Source organism: Molossus molossus, unplaced genomic scaffold (genome assembly GCF_014108415.1).
Source record: "Molossus molossus isolate mMolMol1 unplaced genomic scaffold, mMolMol1.p scaffold_m16_p_22, whole genome shotgun sequence".
Lineage (NCBI taxonomy): Eukaryota > Metazoa > Chordata > Mammalia > Chiroptera > Molossidae > Molossus > Molossus molossus.
The window spans coordinates 16,050,258-16,077,537 of record NW_023425358.1 but is presented as its reverse complement, the minus strand read 5'-3'; the positions used below and the strand labels follow the sequence as shown (position 1 = coordinate 16,077,537).

At 49.8% G+C, this 27,280-nt stretch overlaps 1 protein-coding gene and 1 non-coding gene across 4 annotated transcripts in view; one reads left to right on the top strand and one right to left on the bottom strand.

The window, feature by feature from the left end:
- Positions 1-27,259, top strand: part of SMPD4 (sphingomyelin phosphodiesterase 4) — a 28,077-nt gene extending 818 nt beyond the window's left edge. For 2 of the 3 annotated variants that reach the window (XM_036277037.1, XM_036277038.1), the window contains exons 2-20: positions 2,085-2,168; positions 3,132-3,218; positions 4,902-5,044; positions 5,193-5,268; positions 6,348-6,456; positions 6,578-6,630; positions 7,153-7,304; positions 11,371-11,503; positions 15,595-15,666; positions 18,998-19,084; positions 21,689-21,834; positions 22,576-22,666; positions 22,953-23,053; positions 23,586-23,749; positions 24,256-24,461; positions 25,088-25,321; positions 25,527-25,658; positions 25,846-25,974; positions 26,096-27,259. In XM_036277037.1, the coding sequence (XP_036132930.1) occupies positions 2,085-2,168; positions 3,132-3,218; positions 4,902-5,044; positions 5,193-5,268; positions 6,348-6,456; positions 6,578-6,630; positions 7,153-7,304; positions 11,371-11,503; positions 15,595-15,666; positions 18,998-19,084; positions 21,689-21,834; positions 22,576-22,666; positions 22,953-23,053; positions 23,586-23,749; positions 24,256-24,461; positions 25,088-25,321; positions 25,527-25,658; positions 25,846-25,974; positions 26,096-26,425 (2,529 nt within the window). In that variant the 3' untranslated portion in view covers positions 26,426-27,259. The remainder of the gene's footprint in view (positions 1-2,084; positions 2,169-3,131; positions 3,219-4,901; positions 5,045-5,192; positions 5,269-6,347; positions 6,457-6,577; positions 6,631-7,152; positions 7,305-11,370; positions 11,504-15,594; positions 15,667-18,997; positions 19,085-21,688; positions 21,835-22,575; positions 22,667-22,952; positions 23,054-23,585; positions 23,750-24,255; positions 24,462-25,087; positions 25,322-25,526; positions 25,659-25,845; positions 25,975-26,095) is intronic. The other variant, XM_036277039.1, reaches the window with a different exon arrangement.
- LOC118640457 lies at positions 9,248-9,354 on the bottom strand. The gene has a single exon (XR_004961377.1). It is a non-coding gene; the product is annotated as a U6 spliceosomal RNA (small nuclear RNA).
- Positions 27,260-27,280: the final 21 nt, after the last annotated feature.

Genomic DNA, 27,280 nt, shown 5'->3' with positions numbered 1-27,280 from the left:
ACTTCCTCTGAGCAAGGAGGTGCTTTCACCTCATCTCTAAAGCTCTGCCCTTTGCAAACAATTCAGGATTTTATGTCACTTCGATCATTTAGAATAGTTCTCTTGGCCACTTTATTGAGGTGTTTTGTTTCGTCTTCCTTAAAACTGAAACTGATAATTTAAGAGTTGAAAAAAAAACAACTTGGAGGTGTTTTATATAGTCAAGTTACAGATATGTGCATGCATCTCCTTGTCAACCCCTCAACTGCCTACACAGTTCCCTTGTACCCAACCTCTCCATCCACATTGAGCCGTCAGTTGCCACCTCAGAGCCCTTACTCAGGCTGTGGGAAGGGCCATGCCAGGAGATCCATCAGTAGCCCATCACTGGGACTAGGAATACTTCCTCTCTGCTCAGTCCAAGTCTGGATATTTTCATTTTCTAACCTGGGTGGGCAGAGAGGTAGGAATCTGGAGAGCTACTCCTGAATTTTTGATGACCTGGCCAAAGACTCCCTTGGCAAAGCTTGCTCATCTCCTCCCTTCATTTTCATAGAACACAGGTAATAGAGATGACGTATTCCCCTGTCTTTGTGAGAGATTTGTAGGGAGGTCTGTATATTTGAATGCTGGCTCTGCCATTTACCATCTGGGTGAGGGCAAGTGACTGGCCTTCTCTCTGTCTCCATTTCCTCATCAGTATTGACCTTGTAGGGTTCTGAGGATACTTTTTTTTTTTTTTTTTTGGTTAAACCTCACTCAGACATTTTTTCCAATGATTTTTAGAGAGAGTGGAGGGAGGGACAGAGAGAGAGAAAGAAAAAAAATATATATGGGAGAGACATCAATTGGTTGCCTCCTGCACACACCCAATCATGGTCGGATTGACCCTGCAACCCAGGTACATACTCTTCACCAGGAATCAAACCAGAGACCCTTCAGTGCATGGGCCAGTGCTCCAACCATTGAGCCACTGGCCAGGGTGAGGATGTATTTTCTTGCTTAATGAATTTAGCAACTTAAAGTTTCACCTATTTATCTACAAAAACTTTTTTTTCTTTATTGATTTTAGAGAGAGGGGAAGGGAGAGGGAGAGAAAGATAGAAACATTAATGAGAGAGAATATCAATCGGCTGCGTCCTGCATGCCCCCCATTGGGGATTTGGCCCACAACCTGGGCATGTGCCCTGACCAACAATCGAACTGGTGACTTCTTGGTGCATGGGTCGACGCTCAACCACTGAGTCACACAGGCCGGGCTACCTGTTTATTATTTCACAGCTTTATAAGCAGGCTTAGGGTTCTCAGCTTAGGGTCTCACAAGGCTGAAATCAAGATGTTGGCCAGCTTTGCTCTTAACTAGATGCTCTGGAGAACAGTCTGCTTCCAAACTTATTCAGGTTGCTGTCAGAATCTAGTTCTTTGGAATTGTAGAACTAAAGTCCTTGTTTCCTTGCTGGCTGTCAGCCAAGACTGCTTTGTATTTTATGGTTACGACTTGAGGCTAGTTGTATCTGCAAAATCCTTTTGCAGCAGTACCTAGATGAGTGTTTAATTGAATAACCAGGGATGGGCACTTGCAGGGCTATCTTTTTTCCCTATTTTTGTTTAGATAGAGTGGGAGGGACTGGGAGAGAGAGACAAATATCTACGTGAAAGGGGCACATCGAGTGGCTGCTTCCTGCATGACCCCAACCAGGACCGGGAATGAATTGCAACCGAGGTATGTGACCTTGACCGGAATCGAACCCGTGACTCATTGGTCTGTGGGCTGACACTCTAACCACTGAGCCAAACCGGCCAGGGCTGGAGGGCTATCTTTAGAATTCTGCCTACCACTGAGAATTAAATGAGAAATACATGGAAAACCCCTAGAACCAGGCCTGACGCATAGAAAATGCTATACAAGCATTACCACATTACCAAGGATTCACCACCACAAACTTGGCTCTGAAGCTGGTGACTATGGACTGCATTTTTATAATACATGGGACGTGGCAATGCAGTGTGTGTTGAGCTATACAAATGTTCTCCTGGGCATTGTGAAATGAAACAGTATTCTGTTGTTAGGCAGATGTTGAGATTTCATCTTTGCTTTTCCACAGTGGTTTCCTAAGACAGCCATTTTCAACTCTCCACAAGAGGCTACTATGGCATTTCCTCACCTGCAACAGCCCAGCTTCTTACTGGTAAATATCAATTGCCCATGTGAGCGTCAGTTCTAAGCTGAGGGACTTGATAGTTTTTTCCACTAACTTGAAGAATTCTGCAGTGGTTGTTTTTGGGGCTCTGTGATGGAAATAATAGTGGACTCGGGGATGAAATCCTTAGACTTGACTGCCTCTGCAAGACCTTGAGTTTACTCAACCACTGAGTCCTGGTTTTCTCATCACCAAGGCATATTGATTCAAATGCCATTTTCCTTGCTTCCCAGGGTATGGGGAGGATCAACTGCAAAGGATGTACATTCAAATTTTTATGTCTCGTAAATCCTTGCACAAAAGTGTAATAATCATAACTGTCATTAGTGAAAGATGGAGGGACACTGCTATACTGGGGGCAACCAGGACTGCACTTGGCTGAAGCTGTCTGTGGATTTTAACCTGCCTGTTTCTTAAGGTTATGAAGGTTCAATAGGTTCATTATTTACTAAAATAAAAGACATTTTGATTAAGGCTTAAATGGCAACAAATGACATACTCATTTTATTGGGTATTCTTACTGACATTCACAGTGGTGTAAACCATGGGTGCGCAGTCATGTAGTTCATGCATACATACTTGGTGAGCACTCTGTGGTCTATGAAGGGAGCCCTACTTCATAGGGGCCTCTCCCGAATGTGGGGTTGACCCCCTGCTAGTAGATCAGGCAGAAGTCATTTTTATTCTGATAGTGTACAATTCTTTGCGGTAACTGGGGATACCTAACAGGGTACTGGGAAGCAAGCCTGACAGTTACTAGTCTAGAGAGCATGGTACCTCAGCTTCTCTTCTAGTAGCATCACTGATATATGTATGAGGTACTGGGGAATCAGGCCAGTGGTGTGTATCTCACTCCTGCCTATCACTTGGATTTCTGTTTTGACTTGAGCGGAATATCATCAAAAGCTGCAAAATGAATATGTTCATTTTTGTTTGATTTCTTCTCCTTAGGCTAGCCTGAAAGCTGACTCTATAAATAAGCCCTTTGCACAACGATGCCAAGACTTGGTTAAAGTCATTGAGGATTTTCCAGCAAAGGTACAGCTCTGCAAGCATTTCTTTGGGGGATGTCTCATACTATCCTTGAGAAATGTTCTTACAGGCCATGGTTCCCATCTCTGAGCACTGCCCTGCACAGAGGCCTGACCAGGCATTGTAATTATCGCATTTGTGGACATATAGACAAGGGGTTTTCTACCATGGATGCTTCTGTCCAATATGAGGTGCTTGGCAATGTCCAGGGACATTTTTAGTTGTCACATGGGGGTGGTGCTACTGGCATCAAGTGGTAGAGGCCGGGATGCTGGTAAACTATCTCATAATGCACAGGATAGCTCCCACAACAAAGAAGTGTTTAGCCTAAAATGTCAGCAGTACCAAAGTTGAGAAACCCTGATATGAATACTGAAAATACATATTAACATGACACCCAGGATTGTTAAGTTGTAAATGAGGTAAGTTCAAGAAGCCGGCCTGGACAAGGAGTTATTACCAAATGGTAGTAAGTCTCAGTTTCAAGGGCTCACTTTGAGAAAGAACGTTACCACTTTTTTTTTATTTTTAATTTTTTTCCCTTTATTGATTTTAGAGAGAGAAGAAGTGAGAGGGAGAGCGAGATAGAAATATCAATGAGAAAGAACATCGATTGGCTGCCTCCTGCATGCCCCCCACTGGGGCCCTCCCCGGGGCCCTCCATGTCCACCACCTGGGCATGTGTCCTGACTGAGAATCAAATGGTAACCTCTTCTTGGTGCATGGGTCGACGCTCAACCACTGAGCCACACCGGCCAGACACTACCCTTTTTTTTTATCCTCACCTAAGGACATTTTTCTATTTTTGTTCAGATAGAGTGCTGAGGGAGAGAGAGAAACATTGAGGTGAAAGGGACACATCGAGTGGCCACCTCCCATATGACCCCAACTAGGGCCGGGGACGAATTGCAATCAAGATATGTGCCCTTGGCTGGAATCGAACCTGCAGCTCATTGGTCCATGGGCTGACGCTCTAACCACTGAGCAAAACCACCAGGTGACACCACCCTTATTTTTATTTTTATTTATTTATTTTGTTCAGATAGAGTGGGAGGGAGAGAAAGGAAGAGAGAGAGAGAGAGAAACATCGACGTGAAAGGGACACATCGAGTGGCTGCCACCTGCACGACCCAACCAGGGCCGGGGACAAACTGCAACCGAGGTACGCGTCCTTAGCAGGAACCGAACCCGGGTCTCTCTGGACCACAGGCCGACGCTCTAACCGCTGAGCCAAACTGGCCAAGGCGATACCACCTTTTTTAATAAAGGTCTCTTCAGATCGAAGTTTCTGACATTAAAAAAATTTATTTTATTTTATTGTTTTCCATCACCATTTATCCCCACCCCTCATGCCCTCTTCCACCTCCACCCCACCCCACCTTGCCTCCTCTGGCATTTTTTCAAAACCTTTTAAATAGCTTGACTTATTTGATACCCCCAAATATAAAGCAGTACTACTTGATATGCCACATAACTATAGTAAAAGAATCCAAAGCTGCTATGCCAGGATTCCTGTGGGTGCCAGGGTGGTCCTGTGGGCCTTTGAACCGAGGAGTGACATCCTCAGGGTTCAGGTCCAGCTAGGGAAGTGGGCGGCGCGTGGTGCAGGACAGGAGCTAGCACATAACCCAGCAGTGGGCACTGGTCCTCAGCACGCCTGCCCAAAGCCTCACCTGCACACTGTTTCAGGAGCTGCATGCCATCTTCCCGTGGCTGGTAGAGAGCATTTTCGGCAGCTTGGATGGTGTTCTCATCGGCTGGAACCTCCGCTGTTTACAGGGACGTGTGAGCCCTGTAGAGTACAGCATTGCAATGGAATTTCTAGACCCTGGGTAGGTAGATTTGTCACCTGAGGAGCTGGATGTTTCTCCAGTGATTCCAGTTTTAAATCACTGTATTTTTCTACGTTAAGAAACAAATCAAAGCAAGATGGTTTGCAGTTCATTTGCTCTGTTTTTGTTGGTTTAATTTCATGTTCAGTGGCCCAATGATGAAGTTGGTTTATAAACTTCAAGCTGAAGACTATAAGTTTGACTTTCCTGTCTCCTACCTGCCTGTAAGTAAGCTGTGGTGGTGAGAGCTGTGCTTGGGGCAGAGAGCCCCAAGCAGAGGCTGCAGTGGTAGTGGGTGGGCAGGGGCTCAGAGGTGCTATGAGAGTGGGCAGAATGCCATGATGTCTGTTTAGGGCCAAGGAGGCATCACAAATTGGAACTTTAACAGTTACTTTTTTTTTAATCCTCACCCGAGGACATTTTTTGATATTTTGTTCAGATAGAGTGGGAGGGAGAGAGAGAGAGAAACATACACGTGAAAGGGACACATTGAGTGGTTGCCACCCGCACAACCCAACCAGGGCTGGGGACAAACTGCAACCAAGATACGTGCCCTTAGCAGGAACCGAACCCGGGTCTCTCCAGACTGCAGGCCGACTCTCTAACCGCTGAGCCAAACCGGCCAGAGCTATTTTTATTTTTTTATTTATTTATTTTTTTTAATCCTCATCCGAGGACATTTTTCCATTTTTTGTACAGACAGAGTGGGAGGGAGAGAGAGGAAGAGAGAGAGAGGGAAACATCGATGTGAAAGGGACACATCGAGTGGCTGCCACCCGCACGACCAACCAGGGCCAGGGACAAACTGCAACCGAGGTACGTGCCCTTAGTGGGAACCGAACCCGGGTCTCTCCAGACCGCAGGTGGACGCTCTAACCGCTGAGCCAAACCGGCCAGGGCTATTTTTTTTTTTTTAAAGATCATTCCAAACTCTGTCAGTAGGAAAGGTACCATGCTGCCTAGTTTGTTCCTGGCCTTATGGCAGACAAGGCTATGTGACTGGTTACAAAGGGTGACTTGCTTGGTGGATCTGAGAAGCAGAGGAGATAGGAGTCATCAAGTGACTGGCAGGGCTTAGAAATGTGCACCACTACTGCCCATGCTGTTTGCAGGTCTTTATGAGGGTGACATGAGAGATTCTCAGTGAAGGCCTTTTTGCTCAAGTGCTATGTAGAGGATAGTACTGTTCCCACAGACAGAGTCCGTGTGCTGGCTGCCTCCTCAGCAGCTTTCCCAGAGGGCTGCGCCACATGTGAAGCACCCAGCCAGAACCTGCCTGTGAACCTCCTCCCTCTCTCTACAGGGCCCTGTGAAGGCATCCATCCAAGAGCACGTGCTCCCTGATAGCCCTCTGTACCACAATAAAGTCCAGTTTCCGCCCACCGGGGGCCTTGGCCTGAACCTGGCCCTTAGTATCCTTTGCTGGCTCCATGGGTAGGGAGGCTGGGGGTGGCCAGCACAGTGTGGGGGAAGGGAGAAGGGGGAGCTGGAGGCCCATCAACCCTGTCGTTTGCTCCCTGATGCTGCCTTCAGATCCGTTCGAGTATTACATGTTCTTTTTTGCTTTGAGCCTCATCACTCAAAAGGTATAGAAGGGTCCCCTCTGAACAGAGTTTGCTTTACTGGAGACCCCTGTGAAGGGTGGGGGCCATGGCCTTGGGCTCTTGTTTTCACACAGCAAGAGGAGCTTGGGATTTGCTTGGGAGCCAGCTGCCAGCCTTTCTTTCTCTTCCATTTCTCCTTTTCCCTTCCTGCCTCATTTCTCTGGGCCTTCCTTTCCTTCCTCCTCCAGCCTTTGTCCTTCAGGTCATCCTCACGTAGGGCAACAGACTGGTAGGCAGATTTGGCAGGTGATGTGGGGTGACCCGAGTGGCAGTCAGGGGACTTCCCACAGGAAATACTTGCTGGATGTTGGGGCAGGGTGGAGGGTTGTGCATGTCCTCATGAGGATAGGACTGAAGGTTTAGTCAGGCTGTCTGTGATGGGAGCTTTTCTCCTGTCACCACCCTCGGTGCACATGGGCTGGCCAAGGTTTTCGTGTGACTGCTGGGGTCAGCAGCCTGGGGTGGTGCCCAGAGCCACACACTAACTCGAGTTTTATTTTCCAGCCACTCCCCGGGGCCCTCCATGTCCGTACTTCAGACTGTGCCTATTTCATCCTGGTGGACAGGTACCTGTCATGGTTCCTGCCCACAGAAGGCAGTGTGCTCCCCCCACTCTCTTCCAGTCCTGGAGGACCCAGCCCTTCACCAGCTCCCAGGTAAGGCTCTCTGGCTACCCTGGCCCTTGGCCAGTGCTCTGAGGTGGCCCATGCCTGCCAGTAGCTATTAAGGCCTGGCCCTTCTACAAAGGAGTGGCTTGGTCATTGAGCATTGTTCATGGGACAGTGGTGTCACTCTGTCCAGGGCTCCCCGGTTTTTCTTATGCCTGAGATTCCCCAACCCCAGCTGCCATAGCACAGACTAGAGGGCAGGGGTGAGGAGGGTGTCTGTTTTGGTTTTCAGTGGCCATCCCTGAAGCGGTCAGGTCCTGTGGTTGCGTGGCTCTACTATAGGAATGGGCTGTGTTCTGCCTATAATAGCCCTCTAATGTACAGCATCCAAGCCATACACTGAGCAGGGTGAGCAGGGTGATGGGAGCCTCGAAACTGAGAGCTGATTGATGGTGCTGAGCTAATGGTGCTGGAGAAATAGGACTTGTAGGCAAGCAGTGGAAGGGTTGACCCGTGGACAGTTAAGACTACCATCATCACCCTGGTTGGTTTGGCTAAGTGGTTAGAGAGTCGGCCCCTGGACTGAAGGGTCTTGGGTTCGATTCCCAGTCAAGGGCACATACCTGGGTTACAGGTTTGATCCCTGGCCCTGGTCAGAGTCGTGCAGGAGGCAACCAATTGATGTGTCTCTCTCACATTGATGTTTCTCCCCCCCCCAACCCTCTCTCTCTAAAAAAAAATCAATGGAAAAAAGATATCCTCAAGTGAGGATTAACAAAGGTAAATAAGTTAATAATTAAAAACAAAAGACTACAGCCATGTATCACTTAATGACAGAGATACATTCTGAGAAATATGTCATTAGGTGATTTCATCATTGTGTGAACATCATAATGTACACTTACAAAGTGATACCTGCATAGGGCACTTACTCTGCTCGAGGCTTGACGGACTGGACATTGCTCTGAGTGAGTCAGTGAGTGATGAGTGAATATTAAGGCCTAGGACATTTCTGTACATTATTATAGGCTTTATAAATACTGCACACTTAGGCAATACTAAATTTGTATATTTTTAGTGGCATAATGAAAAAAAGAAAATAAAGGAGAAAATAAATAGCGTGGTACTACACTAAGACATCTCTACTCAATAGAAAATTTTCAGCTCCATTATAGTCTTTGTTTTAAGTCTTTGTTTTTTTTGTTTTGTTTTGTTTTGTTTAATTTCTCACCTGAGGATACTTTTTTTCTATTTATCATCGGATAGAGAAGGAGGGAGGGAGGGAGCGAGAGAGAAACATCAATGTGATAGAGCCACATTGACTGGTTGCTTCTCGCACTGCCTGAGCAGGGCCAGGGACAAAGCGCACCTGAGGTATGTGCCCTTGGCCAGAATCGAACCCACAACTCATTGGTCTGAGGGCTGACGCTCTAACCACTGAGCAAAACCAACCAGGGCTAAGGTGTTTATTTTTTTATTTTTTTATTTTTTTATCCTCATCCGAGGACATTTTCCCATTTTTTACTCAGATAGAGCGGGAAGGAGAGAGAGGAAGAGAGAGAAACATCGATGTGAAAGGGACACATCGAGTGGCCGCCACCCACACAACCCAACCAGGGCCAGGGACAAACTGCAGCCAAGGTACATGCCCTTAGCGGGAACCAAACCCGGGTCTCTCTGGACCGCAGGCCAACACTCTAACCGCTGAGCCAAACCGGCCAGGGCAAGGTGTTTATTTTTTAATTGATTTTTAGAGAGGGAGGGAGAGGGAGAGGGAGAGAGAGAAACATCGATGTGAGAGAAAAACATCAATCAGTTGCCTCCTGCATGCCCCTACCAGGGATTGAGCCTGCAACCCAGGCACATGCCCTGACTGGGAACTGAACTGACAGCCTTTCAGTGCATGGGACAATGGACAACCAACTGAGCCGCACTGGCCACGGCCATATCTTTGTGACACCACTGTGGTATATGTGCTCTATTGTTTTGTTTTTGTTTTTGAATGCTTCATGAATTTGCATGTCACCTTTACGCAGGGACCATGCTGATGTTCTCTGTATTGTTCCAATTTTAGTATATGTGCTACTGAAGTGGGCACTGTATTCCGCTGTTAACCAAAACATTATGTGATACATGACTGTAGTAGGAATCTGTGTGAGCTCTAGAACCAGGTCTTGGCCTGAGCCAGAGGTCCTGGTGTGAAGAGCCTTTCATGCCAGTCTGAGCAGGCTGGACTGTGCAGTAGTCTGTGCAGCCAATCTCAGCCCAAAGGTACTGGGGTTTAGTGGGTCCTAAACCTGAGGCCTTTTAGCTGACTCTCCCCAGGCAATCCTCTTGCCCTAACAGCTTCGCCTGTGCCCCTCTGACCCTCCTCCACCTCACTGACCCAACTTCTCCCCTAGGTTGCTCTTCCCTGCACATACTGGCACATGCCGTACCCCAAGCTCACATATATGCACAGATGCCCCTAAGGAAAGGGGATTGAAAGGGGAGACAGGGTCTTGGGGGTGGGCCACATTCACACCCTCTCAAAGGCAGACTGCAGCTGCCAAGTGGTTTTCTAGGCCTGATTTTGTTAGCTTATTTTCACGTATTTAAGACCTACGAAAAAGTTGCTATGCATAACATAAAGAACTACTATAGACCCTTTGCTCAGATTTCTGAATTGTTTTTATTTTATTCTATTTTATTTATTTATTTATTTATTTTTTTGGTACGTGCCCCTAGGGGGAACCGAGCCTGGGACTCTCTGGTCCGCAGGCCGATGCTCCAACCACTGAGCCAAACCGGCCAGGGCTCTGAATTGTTTTTATCTTCTACCTGTATGTTTTTTCTGGTCCCTTTAAGTAAGATATAGATATGATGCCCATTATTTCTTTATTTCAGAGTGTATTTTCTCATAGCGAGTACACTATCATAACTGCAGCACATTTATCCAAATCAGGGAGCATTGCTACAAGGCCATTCTGTAGTCCTCAGGCCCCACTTGGGTTTCACTAGCTACCCCACTAATGTCTGTTACCTGGCTAGGATTCAGTGCAGGGTCACTACATACAGTTATCTCTCTAGTCTCCTTCAGTCTGGAACTGAATCTCAATCTTTCCCTCAATCTTTCCTGACCTTGACACCTTTGAAGCATGTAGTCTAAGTGTGTGCTGAATGCCCTTGACCTGGGTTCTCAGGTATTTCCTTGTGATTAGGCCCAGGCTGGCATTGTTTGGTAGGAGCTCTGCAGTGGTGACCTATGGTTGTCCCTGCGCCCCATTACTGAAGACATTAGCTTGATCACTGGGCTAAGGGGATATTGGCCACGTTTTCCTGCTATAAAGTTAAATAAGTACTTTGTGCCTAAATAATTAAGAAGGGGAATCTGCTGGGAAGATATACTGAGATTATACAATCATCACCAGTGTCAGCATCCCTTGATGACCCTCAGCCAAATCAGTTATTAATAAGATGGTTGCCTTCTATGTTTATTAGGGGGCGCTCTTTTCTTCCTATTTATTTATTTGTATATATTAACATGGACTGGGGAGTTGTTGTATGATTCACTGTAATTGTTGCTGTGGTTATTGATTTTTTTTTTTTTAATCCTCACTCAATATTTTTCCATTGATTTTCAGATAGGGTGGAAGGGAGAGAGAGAGACATCAATATGACAGAGACACATCGATTGGTTGCCTCCCACACGACCCCAACCAGGGCCGGGGATCAAACTGCAACTGAGATCTATGCACTTTACCAGAATTGAACCCGCAACTCTTTGGTTCACAGGCTGGCGCTCTAAGTGCTAAGCCAGACCAGCCAAGGCTGTGATCATTTTTTTTTTCTTTATTGATTTTTAGAGAGAGAGGAAGGGAGAGGGAGAGAGAGATAGAAACATCAGTGAGAGAGAGAACATCGATTGGCCACCTCCTGCATGCCCGCAACTGGAGATTTGGCCCACAACTTGGGCATGTGCCCTGACCGGGAATCAAACCTCTTGGTACATGGGTCAACACTCAACCACTGAGCCACACTGGCCGGGCATTGACCATTGATTTTGATATCCAGGTTGATCCTGGTTATACCAGTGGGAGCCCCTAATGAAGGCCCGTTTCTGTGTTTCCCTCAGGACGCCAGCCATGCCTTTTGCTTCCTATGGCCTCCACCACATCAGTCTCCTGAAGCGACACATCTCTCATCAGACATCTGTGAATGCAGACCCTGCCTCCCATGAGATCTGGAGGTCAGAAACTTTACTCCAGGTGAGAACTGAGACAGTTCTTCTCTGCTTCCATTTCAAAATAAACTGCTTGTGTTTCTAGACTCGGTGGTCTGAAAGCTTCTTGTTCCTGCTTTCTTTTCCCTTTCCCTTTCCCCGTCTCTGCCCTCCCTCCCTCCTTCCCCTCTTTTTTCTTTTTTTTTTTTATCCTCACCTGAGGACATTTTTCCATTTTTTGTTCAGATAGAATGGGAGGGAGAGAGAGGAAGAGAGAGAGAGAGAGAGAGAGAGAGAGAGAGAGAGAGAATCATCGACATGAAAGGGGCACATTGAGGCACTGCCACCCACACGACCAATCAGGCTGGGGACAAATTGCAACCGAGGTACGAGGTACGTGCCCTTAGCGGGAACCGAACCCGGGTCTCTCTGGACGGCAGGCGGACACTCTAACCGCTGAGTCAAATCAACCAGGGCTGCCTCCCTTTTTTTCTACTGACACCCTGGGGCCGGGCCATTTTCCAGGCCTGGCATACTAAGGTACATGGCTCCAGCGCTCAGTATATGACCTGCATATAAAAATGTATTAAAAAATAAATAAACTAGCCCTGGTCAGTTTGACTCAACGATTAGAGTATTGGCCTGCGGTCCAGAGAGAGTCCTGGGTTCGGTTTCTGCTAAGGGCACGTACCTTGGTTGCGGTTTGTCCCCCGCCCTGGTTGGGGTCCTGTGGGTGGCAACCAGTCTATGTGTCTATCTCACATCGATATTTCTCTATGTCTGTCTTCCTCCCTCTCTATCTGAAAATAAAAGTAAAAAAAGTCCTCGAGTGAGGATAAAAACAATAAAGATCAGTGATGACAGTACTTGGACATACATTGACTTACCTCGGTTGCAGTTTGTCCCTGGTCCTGGTTGGTCGTGCGGGTGGCAGCCACTCTATGTTTCCCTTTCACGTGGATGTTTCTCTCTCTCTCTCTCTTTCTCTTCCTCTCTCCCTCCCACTCTATCTGAACAAAAAAATGGAAAAATGTCCTCAGGTGAGGATTAATAAATAAATAAATAAATAAATAAGCTGCCCTGGCCAGTTTGGCTTAGCATCAGGCTGTGGACCAGAGTCCTGGGTTCGGTTCCTGCTAAGGGCATGTACCTCGTTGCAGTTTGTCCCCTCCCTGGTTGGGGTCGTGTGGGTGGCAGCCACTCATATATCTCTCTCACATCAACGTTTCTCTCTCTTTCTCTCTCTCTCTTCCCCCCGTCTCTATCTGAAGATAAATGCAAAAAAATGTCCTCAGGTGAGGATAAAACAAAAAACAAATAAACTGCTTGCCACTTTCCACCCTATGGGTGAATTATCAGTATTTTCCTTCTGTGACATTTAGAAAACAGACAGGAATAAATTTGCCTACCTGTCTAACCTACGTGTCATTAGAAGTGTTTTTCATCCCAAGATTTCTTGTACACAGAGTTTTATTTTGTTTTTTCATGGTGATGTAATCACTGCCCAGTCTTGTAACTTATAGATCTGTGTAAGTGCTCTCACCACACCACCCCACCTCTCTGATCCATTCCCATGTGGTTGGCAGTGTTTCCTGTGATCACTGTCATATGGATGTTAAACCCTACCCCAGCTACATTTTTATGATGCTGAATAGAGAGGGCCTTTGAAGCCTTCACCTTGGTCAGCAGGCAGCTGCTGGCCCCTCTGTGTCAGGGATCCACATGAGAGGTGACAGCACCCCTTGTCTGCCCTTATGTGGCTCCAGCCTCTTCTGCAGGCTTGGTATAGCTCACTCCCACAGCGAAGGGCTGGCCACCTCCTGAGCCTTGCTGTCTCACCTTGGAGAGTGAGGTTTGGCTGGTTCTGACGCAGGATTCTAGGGCTGAGTTGGTAACCAAGGTAACCACAGACATTGCTTGTTGGCAATCTGGAATGTAGATAAGATGGGATTCTGTCCTTCCCACCTTGTACTTAACTCTTGGCATGTGGGTTGCTATATTTTTATTTATTTATTAAATAAATAAATAAATATTAAAAATAAATAAAAAAATTTTTTCTTTATTGATTTTAGAGAGATAGGAAGGGAGAGGGAGAGAGAGATAGAAATATCAATGAGAGAGAACATTGATTGTCCGCCTCCTGCTTGCCTCTCACTGGGGATTTGGCCCACAACCTGGGCATGTGCCCTGACCAGGAATTGAACTGGTGACCTCTTGGTACATGGGTCGATGCTCAACCACTGAGCCACACCAGCTGGGCTCATTTTGATTTTGATTTGTTGCTCTAATGATTAGTGATATAAACATCTTTTCATGTTCTATTGGCTATTTGTCTATCTTTGGGTAAATGTCTATTTAAGTCCTTTGCCCATTTTTGAATTGGGTTGTTTTTGTTGCTGCTGTTGGGTTTTAGGCATTCTCTGTATAATCTGGGTATTAATCTCTTATCAGATACATGAATTGCAAATATTTTCCTTCATTCTTTGGATTGTTTTTTACTCTGTCAATAATATCTTTTTTTTTTATCCTCACCCGAGGAAATTTTTTCATTTTTTGTTCAGATAGAGTGGGAGGGAGAGAGAGGAAGAGAGAGAGAGAGAGAGAGAGAGAAACATCGACGTGAAAGGGACACATCGAGTGACGACCAACCAGGGCCAGGGACAAACTGCAACCGAGGTACACGCCCTTAGTGGGAACCTAACCCAGGTGTCTCTGGACCACAGGCCGATACTCTAACCGCTGAACCAAACAGGCCAGGGCATTTATTATTTTTATTTTTTTAATCCTCACCTGAGGATATTTTTTCAATTGATTTTTAGATAGCATGGGAGGGAGGGGGGGAAAGAGAGAAACATTAATGTAAGAAGGAGACATCAATTGGCTGCTTCCTGCATGACCCCAGGTGGGATCACGGATCAAACCCACAACCCAGGTACACGCCCTTGACCAGAAATTGAACCCACGATCCTCTGTCTGCAGACCAATGACTAACTGCTGAGCCAAAGTGGCCAGGGCTGTCAGTAATATCTTTTTCATTTTTCTAAAATCCTTACTTAAGGATATTTTCTTACTGATTTTTTAGAGGGTGGAAGGGAGGGAGGGAGGGAGAGAGAGAGAGAGAGAGAGAAAGAGACATCAATTGGTTGCCTCCCACATGACCTGACTGGGGCCAGAGATTGAACCTGCAACCCAGGTATGTGCCCTTGACTGGAATCAAACCTACGAACCTTCAGTCTATGGGCCGACGCTCTAATCTCTGAGCTAGCTTGGCAGGGCTCAATAATATCTTTTGATGCACAAAAGTTTTTCATTTTCATGAAGTCCAATTTGTCTGTTTTCCTTTGTTGCCTGTGCTTTTGAAGTCATGTCTAAGAAGTCACTGCCACATTCAATGTCATGAAGTTTTCTCCCTGTGCTTTCTTCTAAGACTTACAGTTTTAGCTCTTACATTTAGGTTCTCTGATCCATTTTGAGTTATTTTTTGTTTATGGTCTATGATAAGGGTCCAGTGTCATTCATTTGCATGTCAATATTCTGTTTGCCCAGCAGCATTTGTTGAAAAGACTGTCCTTTCCCCCAACTGAATGATCTTTTTTTTTAATCCTCACCTGAGGACATTTTTCCATTTTTTTGTTCAGATAGAGTGGGAAGGAGAGAGAGGAAGAAAGAGAGAGAACCTGGCCAGTGTTGCTCAGTGGTAAGAGCGTCAGCCTACAGGCCTGGGTTCGGTTACCGCTAAGGGCACATACCTCCGTTGCAGTTTGTCCCCGGCCCTAGTTGGGTTGTGCGGGTGGCAGCCACTCGATGTGTCCCTTTCACGTCGATGTTTCTCTCTCTCTCTTCCTCCCTCTCCCTCCCACTCTGTCTGAACAAAAAATGGGAAAATGTCCTCGGGTGAGGGTAGAAAAAAAAAGAGAAACATCGACGTGAAAGGGACACATCGAGTGGCTGCCTCCCGCATGACCCAACCAAGGCCGGGGACAAACTGCAACTAAGGTATGTGCCCTTAGTGGGAACCGAACCCAGGTCTCTCTGGACCGCAGGCTGACGCTCTCACCACTGAGCCAAACTGGTCAGGGCCCAACTGAATGATCTTGATACTCTAAATTCATTTGATCAGCCGATGCTCTTTTGCAGGTTTTCGTTGAAATGTGGCTTCATCATTATTCCTTGGAGATGTATCAAAAAATGCAGTCCCCTCATGCCAAGGTATGTTGCCATAGTTTTCTTTCGATCTCCTGCTCTGGTCCTGGTGTGCCTGGTCAAGTTGCTACTTCTTGTCCTTAAAGTCAGTCAGTTTTCAAAGGCTTGATGGTGGGACACAGAAACCCACCATCAACCTCTCACTGAGATGTTGAACAGCAGGTGGATTTTGTTCTGTAATGGGCTTGCAGGCTGAGGGCTGGAGGCCTGTCCTCTCTGGTGTCTTCCCAAGCTACGTATAGAGCCCCTTTTCTGGCAGCAGGAACAGCTAATAAGGTGGTGGTGCTCATGCTCTGGGGGCAGGGGAGCTGCTGATGCTTCTGGGAATCTTGTCTGGGTCTGTCCCTTCTACCATCACAGCACCTGCTGCTTTCCTGCTGAGGGGGCACCCAGCAAACCCCAACCACCCTGATTCTTCATCTCCTGAGAATCGGCAAGCTTTGTAGTGGGTGGGGTCTGACACCTTCCTGCATGTGGCCTGGTCTGTTTCCTCCTCCTCCTCGAATGTCCCCCTTTTTTTGCTGGGCAGTTTACTTGTGTGCAAAGCTATGGAGGTGGCCAAGACCATGGTACCCTCCTGGGGCTGCTGTCCCCCGGGCCCATAGCCCACTGGAGTTATCAGGGTAGAACAGTTCTGTTCAGTTAGTAAGATGGACACTTAGATTCATGTTCCATCAGACTATAGTTCATGGCTTCTCTGTACCAGGTCGCTTCTTAGACTTTACTTCCATCACTGCCAGACAAAATTCTCATAACCTTCCTTGAGAATTAAGAATCTAGCCCTGGCCATTTTGGCTCTGTGGTTAGAGTTTTGACTCTTGGACTGAAGAGTTACGGGTTCAGTTCCTGGTCAAGGGCATGTACCTTTGTTGCAGGTTCAGTCCCCGGCACTGGGGCTCTGTGGGAGGCAACTAACTGATGTGTCTCTCTCACATCAATGTTTCTCTCTTTCTCCCTCCCTCTCTCCCTTCCTTCCGTGCTATCTAAAAATCAATGGAAAAATATCCTCAGGTGAGGATTTAAAAAATAATAATTAAGGATCTATGGTTTTTTAAAAAATGTAAAATGGCAGTCTAACATTATTAGTTCTGTGATTCTGGGGAGAAGTGGGGGGTTCTGCTCCTGCTGCAGAGTCTCAGCAACCACTTCTGTGGCCCCGGTGCTCTGCCACGTGGAGGGCTGGGGTGCAACCCCTCCCACTGCTGCTCTTTTAAAGTGCAGGGCACCCCAAATCTCCTTCCTTGGTGTCACACAGAAGGAGGAGGAGGAGGAGGAGAACAGGGGACTCCATTCTGGGCTGGGCCTGTCATGTCACAAAGCTCTTGCACTGCCCTTCCTGCTTCCAGAGTGGACTCTGCATGTTCCTGACTGGTGCACGGTGGTCGGGGCCAGGCTTCCTCGTGGGGTCCTGGGAGGCTCGCTTAGCTCCTATGCATGTGGCTTGGTCATGCAGAGGCTGAGACCACTTTGCTGCATTGCCTTCCTTGTCTGCTGGTTCTGTCTTCTGAGTCGGTGGAAGCATACCCGCTTTAATTTTTATCAGATACGCCAGGCAGGAAGGCCTTTCTGGGCTGTGTCACCTGTGAGGATTCTGAGTCCACACAGGGAAGGGGCAGTATCCTGCTTCTGTTGGGGCAGGAAGGCCTTCCCCTTCTCCCCACATTTGCTTCCTCTTGGCTAGACCACAGGATGAGTGAGAGCTTCTCAGAATGGCTGGCAATGAGGGGGCGGGGAGGAAATTGTTCCCACCAGGCACCCAGAGAGGTTCTGCCCTTTGCCTCCTATTAAGGCAGAAAAACAAAACCTGAAAAAACTAGGTATATGGGAAGCCGGGAAAGATAGCCGTGGAGGTCGGCTTCATTGGAGGCCCCTTATCGTTTATCCAGGCCCATGTGCACTGCACCGTATGGAAATCCTTGAGTCCTGGTTTTAGGAAAGCCGGAAGCATAGCTCCTGGCAATCTCCCGGTGCACCCGTGGCTGGACTGAGTGCAGAGTGCATGCTCACTTCCTGGAGGCCCGGCCTCCACTCCACCCAGCTTGCTGAGTGGGGCTTCTGGAAAGGCAGTAAGGATGGCCACAGCACTATAGGCTGGTATGGGGCTGCCCTGTGTCCCCACAGACCAGGACAGAAACCCAACAGGAAAACTATGTGCCCTGATTCCTCACTGAGAGCTGCAGCTGAGCCCAAGGTCTGGCCTGGAGGAAGACTGTGAATGGCCAACACCACCTTGCTGTGCTCCTTTTCACCCCTGCTCTGCGTATCTCTGGCTGTGTCTATCTCCTTAGAGTCTGGCACACTTGTTCTGACCTCTCCAGTGAAGCATGCTGCTCAGGTGGGAGGCATGGCCCTCACAGGGCAGGAAGTGTGCCTGGACTGGCTCTGGGCTGTGCTTGGCTGATGGAGGGCTGCTTTGACGCTGCAGGGAGGTAGGGCGGAAGTACTGGGGTGGGGCCAGGCAGCATTTGAGCTCAGCAGTCATCCCCAGTGTCCCAGGCTCAGGGTTCCAGCTGCCTCTGGGAGTGTGTGACCATGGCTAGATTCTTGCTATGGGGACTGATAAAAAGCTCTGTGTATCTGGAGGGTGGAGGGGGTCCCAGTGAGGTAGAGGCTTGTCTTCTCAGAATTAGAACCCGGGAGTGTTTGCACTTCCTTTAACCATTTCCAGAATGTTGAGTGTGGAGGGCATTTGGTGGGGCCTGGTGAGCTGAGCCTGTGCTCACCTCTGTGCTGCCTTTAGGAACCAGCTCCCATCAGGACAGAACACTGATGGGATCTTAGACATACAGAAATTGTGCTGGTAAATTTTCCTCAGGGCAACCCAAGGAAGTCCAGGGTATTACATATTTTTGTTTTCTTGGCAGAGAGGCCTTCATTTAAAACTGGCTCCTAAAGAGTTTCTTTCCTGAGCCTCTGGCCTTCAGGCCTTGGTTGTTGGTACCTGGGCTCCTAGTGGGCTACAACGTGCATGTACAGTGCCATCAGGGTTAGAGGAGAGCGGGACCCTCAGGAAGGAAAGTGAGTCAGGTTGACCTCAGGGAGCGGGAGAGGCCTTCAGGCCTCAGTGACATGGAGGGGGCCTCCCAGTGATAGGGAGGGTCTGTCCATCCCTCTGTCTGTCAGGTGCTGCTTGGGGGGGACTCGGTCTGGGTTGCTGTGAGGGTGATCTCTCTGGCCTGAGGTTGCTGGGCCTTGATTATTAGGATTGTCACTGATGAGCTTTTGTTTTTGTTTTTTTTCTCTTACTTCTGGGCTCTCACTTTTTCTTTCTTTACCCACTCTCTCCTTCCCCTCCCCTCCCTCCACCCTGTCTGGCTTCTGTGTTTTGTTGTCTCAGCTGGAGGTTCTGCACTACCGACTCAGTGTCTCCAGCGCCCTTCACAGCCCTGCCCAACCCAGCCTCCAGGCCCTCCACGCCTACCAAGTACTGGCTGCTCTTGATCTGTTCCGTTTCACCCCTGCCCTGTGGTGTAAGCCACAGAGCTCATGTCAGTGCAGTGGTAAAGCAAGGGCATGGCTGGGGGCCTGCTGTGGGTGATACAGAGAACCGTTTCATGTATAGCGAGGCCCTGGGCATTAGGGATGGCCTGGCCCTTCAGCCTGGCCGGGACTCCAGCTTCGCAGACTAGCCAGGATTTGGGATGTGCAGCCGTGTGACAGGAAGTGAGACACATGATTCCTTCTGGCTATGGGGTCATCAAATCTGCTTGGCCAAGCCTCAAGCCAGCTGAAATGTTACAAGTTCTTGTGTGTTGTGGGGGCTCCATTTTTGGCCCTGGTTCGAAGGAGCAAAATATTTCTTCTTTTGCAGTAGCCTGACTCATCCTGCAGTTCAAGCCTGGTACTCAGGAAGTGACTGAGGACATGAAGGCCTAGGGGCTTATAGTGGTATAGTGCTGTTGACCTGAACTTGTGTGTGAGGCAGAGGGGCAAAAAAACTTTGGGCTTGGTCCTCTAGCCTGGAGATGCTGTCAGTCCCTGGGCAACTCAGGGCCTGGCCTTCTATAAGCCCAGTCTCTTGTGGATTCCTCCAAAGGTGGACAAGGGTGAGCTGTGACCTCAAGGAGATTGTGGCTTGCTTAGGCAGAAGTGAACAGTGTGACAGATTTGAGGTCAGAAAAGTGGATTTCAGCCCTGTAGGGTGTTTCAGGGTTGACAGTCTCATAGTTCACTGATTTATGAGATAAGGCTGGATGTCTGGGCAAAAACAGCCGAATGCTGTATCTGGAACCATGCTCACAGCTAGGGGCCTGTCCATTTCACCCTCCGTGGAAGCACATGACATTGAATTTGAACACAAGGGGAAAAGTCTTCTTTTGCTGGAATGGGATGGTCAGCATGCAGCACATATTGGGGTTTCTGCTCAGAAGCAGTAGCTGCAGTAAGAGAATGTTCCAGAAGGTTCATTATGAGCCATCTGGGCACAGAAGTTGGTGTTGCTCCAGCCTCTGTTGGGGAGTGTCTCGCTCAGCTAAGAACACGGTTCCTGGAGAAATATCTGGCTGCATTCACTCCACAGCAGGAGGGCCGAGAGCCCTAGAATGGGCTTTGGAAAAGTATCCTTAAAAGGTGGAGGAGGCCACCTGCAGCTGAAGCCAGAGATTCCGGTGGGGCTTTGGCTAAGGGTATGGAGTTGGAAGTAAAGAAGATTGGCTTGACAAACCTAGAGGGAAGATAGCATTGAGGTTACAGTAATTGCTGGGGGTCTGTGGCAGGGAGCCTGGCTCTCCAGAAATACCAGGAAGGATGGGTCGAGATGGGACAGGGGATCCCCATTCTCCTGTCCATGGCCAGGTAAGGGTGAGGGGCTGGGAATGAGAAAGGGGAGGGCTCTCAGCAAGGAGTTATGGCCTGGCATTGATGCCCTTCTAATCTTTTATTATTATTAAAATAGCTCATGCTTTTTTCTTCAGAACAATGCAGATTCATTGTATAAAGACTTAAAAATACAGATAAACAAAGAAAGTTACTTTCTGCCCCATAGTACCATCCCTAGATGTACTGACCTGTGGGGTGTGTCACTTGGGCCTGTGGAGGCATTTTCCTGACAGAACTGCATGGACAGTGCTGTGGGCAGAGCCCAACAGGCCGGCTTCCTCAACCCATGAGAGGTCTGCATCCCAGGGTGTGCCAAGAGGCATGGTCAGCCCCAACCTCAGCTGTGGGTTGGGATGAGGCTGCAAAGAGTCTTTCCAAGTTTGTTGAGGGCCTAGAGGGCTGGGGGTGGATATGGGGAGAGGATCATGTCAGTCTGGACAGCCAGAGCATGGGGGATAGGCACAGGGGGTCCTGCCTTCCCATGTATCTTCTGCCACTCAGGGGGCTCCACCCTGAACAGCTGGCAAACAGGCTTTCTCTCAGGTCTGGCTCTCAAAGATCCTACAAGGACTGAATCAAAAGTTTGGCTCATAAGATTGAGGGTGTTCTTGTCTTTGGGGTTGTTGTGTTGACCATAGGTCCAATAGCATCAGAGGGAAGGCTATGTCCAGGAGGGGGAACAGGTGGAAGGGTGGGGTTTCAACAGGGAGAGGAACTGGGGAGTGGTTCACCTGGAAAGGGAAACCTGTAAGCCACGGTGACCTGTCTGCACACACCTGGGAGGCAGGAGAATACCCAGTCCAGATCCCAGGTAGGATGCCAGCCTATCTGCCCCCTGCTCTTCATCCTCTGTCTGGCCAGGAGGTGAGGACCCCTGATGTCCTAGATGGGCAGCAATGACAAGTCACCCATGAAGGGTTTGAAAGGGGGTTTGAAGCATGTGGGGAAGCACTTGGCCAACTTGTCTGTTTAGCAGCTGTCCCAGGGCACACTCTGCAGACTTCACTGCTCTTAGCTGGTCTCAGACCCTGCGGTGCCAGGGTCATCAGCAGGTGGCACCTGGGGTGGGACCCCAGGTGGTCGCACTTCCAGCCTGGCCCAGGCATCCTGTGGGGAAAGCAGAGAGATGGGCCCTGGTGGGACGTGGTCAGACATGGGGATTCTAGATCAGAAAGATCTGAATCCTGACACTATGCCCTCTCAACCTTAGGAGTCATTCACGCCCACCGAGGAGCACGTGCTGGTGGTGCGCCTGCTGATCAAGCATCTTCACGCCTTTTCCAATAGCCTGAAGCCCGAGCAGGTGTCTCCCTCCACCCACTCTCATGCCACCAGCCCCCTGGAGGAATTCAAACGGTGGGTATGGGGCTGTGTGCAGATGCTGTGCTTCGGCCTGTCTCCTTGTCCTCCACACACATGCTGCCTACAGTGCCCTTTCCCCAGGGTCATGTGGGCTGGGTGAGCAGAGGCATGTGGGGCCTCTGTAGGGGGGGCCAGGTGGGAAATCACCTTATCCCCTCCTCACTCTGTCTCCTCATCTCCACCCCAGCCCCAGAGGTGGATGGGGCATATAGCTGCTTCTCTGGTTGCCATGGCCTTTCCCTCCAGGCCTGCCTCTTCGGTGGAAAGAGCCAATATTCAGTTGGTTAGAGCATCGTCCTGATACATCAAGAGCCAGGCTGGCCAGGAAAAGGCCCTGTCTTGCATGCTCTTGTCCCTCCCAAGTGGCAGGCAAAAAAGCCAGTGGGCTAGGAGTGCCTTCGAAGCACAGTGGCTCAGTTGTCACAGGAGTTTGGACTCTATGCTGTCCCCTCCCCCTCCTCAGGCAGGGAAAGGGCTAGAGTGGTGAGCCAAGCTGACAGATATACAGGAGCCACACTGGACCAGCCATATGCATGCTGTATGTCTTGGGATGGTCCCTAACCTCTCTCAGCTATGGTTTCTTCCTCTGAAGAATAGGGCTAAAAACAAAAGTCTCAGCTCCAGGGGGTGCCCAGTGCTCACACTCCCCCATCCCACTCCCACCCCCCGAGAGCCTGTCCTTAAAATGAGAGCCACTGGGTTCATCTGTGAGGTGACCCAATTCCTCTCGTATAGAGCCGCCATCCCGAGGTTTGTCCAGCAGAAGCTCTACCTCTTCCTGCAGCACTGCTTTGGCCACTGGCCTCTGGACGCATCCTTCAGAGCTGTGAGTGTCGGTCCTGTCATGTCTCATTGAGCTTTACTTGGCCCCACTTCTGAAGGGATATTGAGAGGGTTATACTTCCTAGGGGTGCAGTGAATTTCTCCTGTGCTCTCTCAGGGGAGTGCAGGAAGAAGCCAGAACCTGGTGGCACCCATGCCTACCCCAGCAGGGTGAAGCCTTGCAGCTAGAAATGTACCCCTGCTCTGGTGAGCTGCCTCCTGCATGGCCCAAGGATCTGGCCCAAAGCCTGCCCCCCACAGCCCACTTGTGTGCACACATGTCTCACCAGGTCCTGGAGATGTGGTTAAGCTACCTGCAGCCCTGGAGATATGCGCCTGAGAAGCAGGCTCAGAGCAGTGATGGCCAGGCCCGCTGTGTGTCAGAGAGATGGTGAGCCTACACCCTGTCCTGCCCCAGGGGAGCTGCTTTGGGGGCCTAATGGGGCTCTTCTTTGAGGTCCTGCAGTGGGAGTGCAGGCTGCCCCTCCTGGACTCTGTTGTGTCTTGCCTAGGCCTTGGAATTGGTTTGCTGCAGAAATAGTAGGTCACCCTCTGTCCCCTTGTCATTATCATCTCACTCAGATATATGTTCATGCTCACCCCAAACCTTCTTAAACCTTCCTCATCAGCTGTTTCATAGCCACCGTACTTCCCCGACATCTCCCAGCTGGCCCCCACACTTCCTCGGCACCTCTGCCTGCCTTTCCCTGTGCACCCCTCTGGTGCCCTGGCCAACCTTTGCCATGGTGGCCTTGGTTCTCTCAGAAAGAGCCTCCTTGGGAAGGTCTCTTGTCCTTAGGGGGGCGGTTTCTGTCCTGCCTTCTCCATTGTTACCCCCAGACTCCCATCAGTCTCTATTCTTGACACCTCCATGAGGTCATGACTAGGGAGGTCTGGCCCCTGACTAGCTGCCTGGTCCCTAGGGCGCCCTTTGTACAGGAGAACTTGCTGATGTATACCAAGCTCTTCGTGGGCTTCCTGAGCCGTGCACTGCGCACTGACCTGGTCAGCCCCAAGAATGCACTTATGGTGTTCCGAGTGGCCAAAGTCTTTGCCCAGCCCAACCTGGCTGAGATGATCCAGAAAGGTAAGCCCTTAGCCAAAGGGACCCACAGACCCTGTATGTGCTTCACGGGCTTGTGGGGGACCTGGCAAAGGGTGGTGTGGGGAGTCCTGGTGCCCAGAGCAAGGTGAAGATCTGAGCCTGGCTGAACCCTGTCTTCCCTGTAGCGCAGCACATTGGGCTAGAGTCTGTGGCGTGCCTGGCAGGAGGGGGAGCAGATCTCTGAGCTGTCTCCCTGTGACTCATGGCTTTTTTCTTCAGAACAATGCAGATTCATTGCATTGTCAGTCCCTGCCCTGCTTTCGTCTTAGCCAGCCTTGTTAGGCATTAGTTTCTTGTGCTACCTTTTGGCAAGTATTGGCCTTCCTGTTGAGACCAGCAGGGGCTCTGGGAACATCAGGACCTGGGCCCCCTCGCTGCATGTTCACTGCTGTCCGGGAACCTCAGGAAACATTTAGAGAGCCTGCCAATGGCAACTGCATATTTTGTGTCCTTGGAAGCTTAAGCCAGACTTGTGACCTGCCTTCCAGGTGAGCAGCTGTTCCTAGAGCCTGAACTCGTCATCCCCCATCGCCAGCACCGCCTCTTCACACCTCCCACATTCACCGGCAGCTTCCTGTCGTCTTGGCCGCCAACTGTCACCGATACCTCCTTCAAGGTGAAGAGTCACGTATACAGCCTGGAAGGCCAAGACTGCAAGTATACCCCGATGTTTGGGCCAGAGGTCCGGACACTGGTGAGTGAGTCTGGGCAGCCACAGAGCCATTCCGAACCTCTACAACAGTGAGCCAGGAAGGGTGCATGCATTTGGGCGGAAAAAAGAGGAAGATTAGGTGTTGAGTAAATGCTATTACTCCCCCCTCACCTTTTTTTGTTCAGTGAAGGCTAATTCTTTTTCTTTCTAATAATAGGGATTTTCCACATTTAGAATATGCACTTTAGTTTTTTCTTTTGTTTTTTTATATTTTTTTAAGTCCTCACCCGAGGATATTTTTTTATTTATCTTCAGACAGAGAGAGAGGGAGAGAAAGGGAGAGAGGGAGAAAAAAACATTAATATGAGAGGGACACATTGACTGGTTGCCTCCCACACGACCCCACCCAGGGCCAAGGATGAACTGCAACCGAGGTACGTGCCCTTGGCTGGAATTGAACCTGTGACTCATTGGTCCACGGGCTGATGCTCTACTGCTGAGCCAAACCAGCCAGGGCTGCACCTTAGTTTTTAAAAATCTTTTCTAACGTGGAAGCCACCCCTCCTGACCCTTGGCAGGCTTCCCTAGGACCACCTACTGGTCTGTTGGTGACTGGGTGCCATGAGCTGACCCCACCAGAGTTGGCTGACCTCTTGTCTGCCCCACAGGTCTTGCGCCTGGCTCAGCTCATCACACAGGCCAAGCAGACAGCCAAGTCTATCTCTGACCAGTGCGGGGAGAGCACAGCTGGTCGCCCCTTTCTATCATGGCTAGGCTTCTGCCTCTCAGACACAAACAGCTCCTACTCAGCCAATGACCTGGATGACATGGGGCAGGACAGCGTCCGCAAGACAGACGAATACCTGGAGAAGGCCCTGGAGTACCTGTGCCAGATGTTCCGAGTATGAGTTGTGAGGCTGTCCCCTCCCCAGTTTCGGTCCCGTGGCTCTCACCCCACTGCTCAGCCCAGAACCAGCCACGGACCAGGACCCAGCGTGGGTTGTGCCTGCAGTGTCATGTCTGGGTCCCATCGTTGTCCCCAGTGGTTTGAAGACCAGTTTCCTCCCTTCACCTGGAGACTGAAAGCTGATAGTTTCTCTCTGACAGCTCAGTGAGGCCCAGCTCGCCCAGCTCACACTGGCCTTGGGAACAACTCAGGATGAGAATGGAAAGAAGCAGCTCCCGGACTGCATCGTGGGTGAGGACGGACTCATCCTCACACCCCTGGGCCGGTACCAGGTAAGGCCCACATCCCAGAGGAACCTGGCTCTCCAGGGCTTTGCAGGCAGCACAGCTGGTGGTCTCACTGGCCTGTCCCGATCCCCCATAAGCAGAGACAACTCTATTGAGTTGTTTGCAAACCTGTGTTTTCTGGACTGCTGTGGCCCAGGTTTCCCCTTGGGCTCACCTCTCCTGCTGCTTCTAGATCATCAATGGGCTGCGGAAGTTTGACATCGAGTACCAGGGGGACTCAGAGCTACAGCCCATCCGGAGCTATGAGATTGCCAGCCTGGTCCGCTTGCTCTTCCGGCTGTCCTCTGCCATCAACCACAGGGTGAGTGTGGGTGGGAGGGCACAACCTCACCTCAGTGTCCCTTCCATCCTAGAGCCTTGGGGCTGGTGGAAAGGGGGGCTCCTGCCTGCTGCCCACTCCCGTGTCTTTTTCTGTGCTCTAGTTTGCAGGCCAGATGGCAGCCCTGTGTTCCCGGGCTGACTTCCTCGGCAGCTTGTGTAGATACCACCTCATGGAGCCTGGGGTGTCTAACAGACACCTGCTGAGCCCTGTGGGGCAGGGACGTGCAGCCAGCCGTGCCCGGGGCCCCAGGCTCAGCCTGCGCTTCCTGGGCAGCTATCGAACACTGCTGTCGCTATTGCTGGCCTTCTTTGTGGCCTCTCTGTTCTGCGTCGGGCCCCTGCCGTGTGCCCTGCTCCTCGTGCTGGGCTACTTCCTCTATGCTGCAGCCATGACACTACTGACGGAGCAGGGCAAGCTGCACCAGCTCTGACCACAAGCCAGCCTCTCTTCCCACACAGCCCCTCCCGTGTACCTGGGAGGCCACCTCCAAACCTGAGCCTGGTCACCTTCGTGCTTCTAGGGGACATTTTCCTGTAGCCTCTGAACCATTCAGAAGAGAACCTGAAAGAGAAGGGTGTGCAGTCCAGACTCGGCCAGGAAGGAAGCAGTGTCCAGGGGCCCATGGCCTGCGCAGGATAGGGACAGTCCAGGGTCCAGCCACTGGGCCTTCCTCCTTTCTCAGTCAGAGGGGAGGCCCCGCAGTAAGGTGGCTTTTGAGCTTCTCTCTCTCAGCTGTTTCAGGGTGTAGCCATGGGAAGCCACGGAGTCAGTGCTTCCCCGGGAGGGCCCTTGGCCTCTGCCCGCACTGTCCTTGAGGTGGGCAGTGTAGCATGAGTCCCCTCCGCCTGGATGACACCAGGACAGCAGCTTAGTCTCTGGCTTTAGAGAACCACAGACCCTTAAAGAGATTTCTGAGAAAATTAAATGATGGTTCTCGGATTTCTAGTTTTAAAACTAAATTTTGCCACCACACTTGGCAAAGCAAGGGTCATTCTTCATGTTCTCCCAACAGTTGGAAGTCTGGGCCTACACTTCCACTTTTGAGGAAAAAATATTCTTCAGTTGCTTCCTTCGGCCCCCAGGTCAGCAAGCACCTCTCTCAGTGGTGGCCCAGGTCACCACCTTGTCCTGTAGGATCAGCTCTTGTCCCCTGCGGGCATAGGGGATATGACAGGACCACCAGGTCCATCCTACAGCTTCTGGTCTACAACCAAAGATGATCAAAAGCGTTTGTACCTTCAATAAAATCAAGTGTGCAAAGACAGTAACCTTTTATTTTTATTTT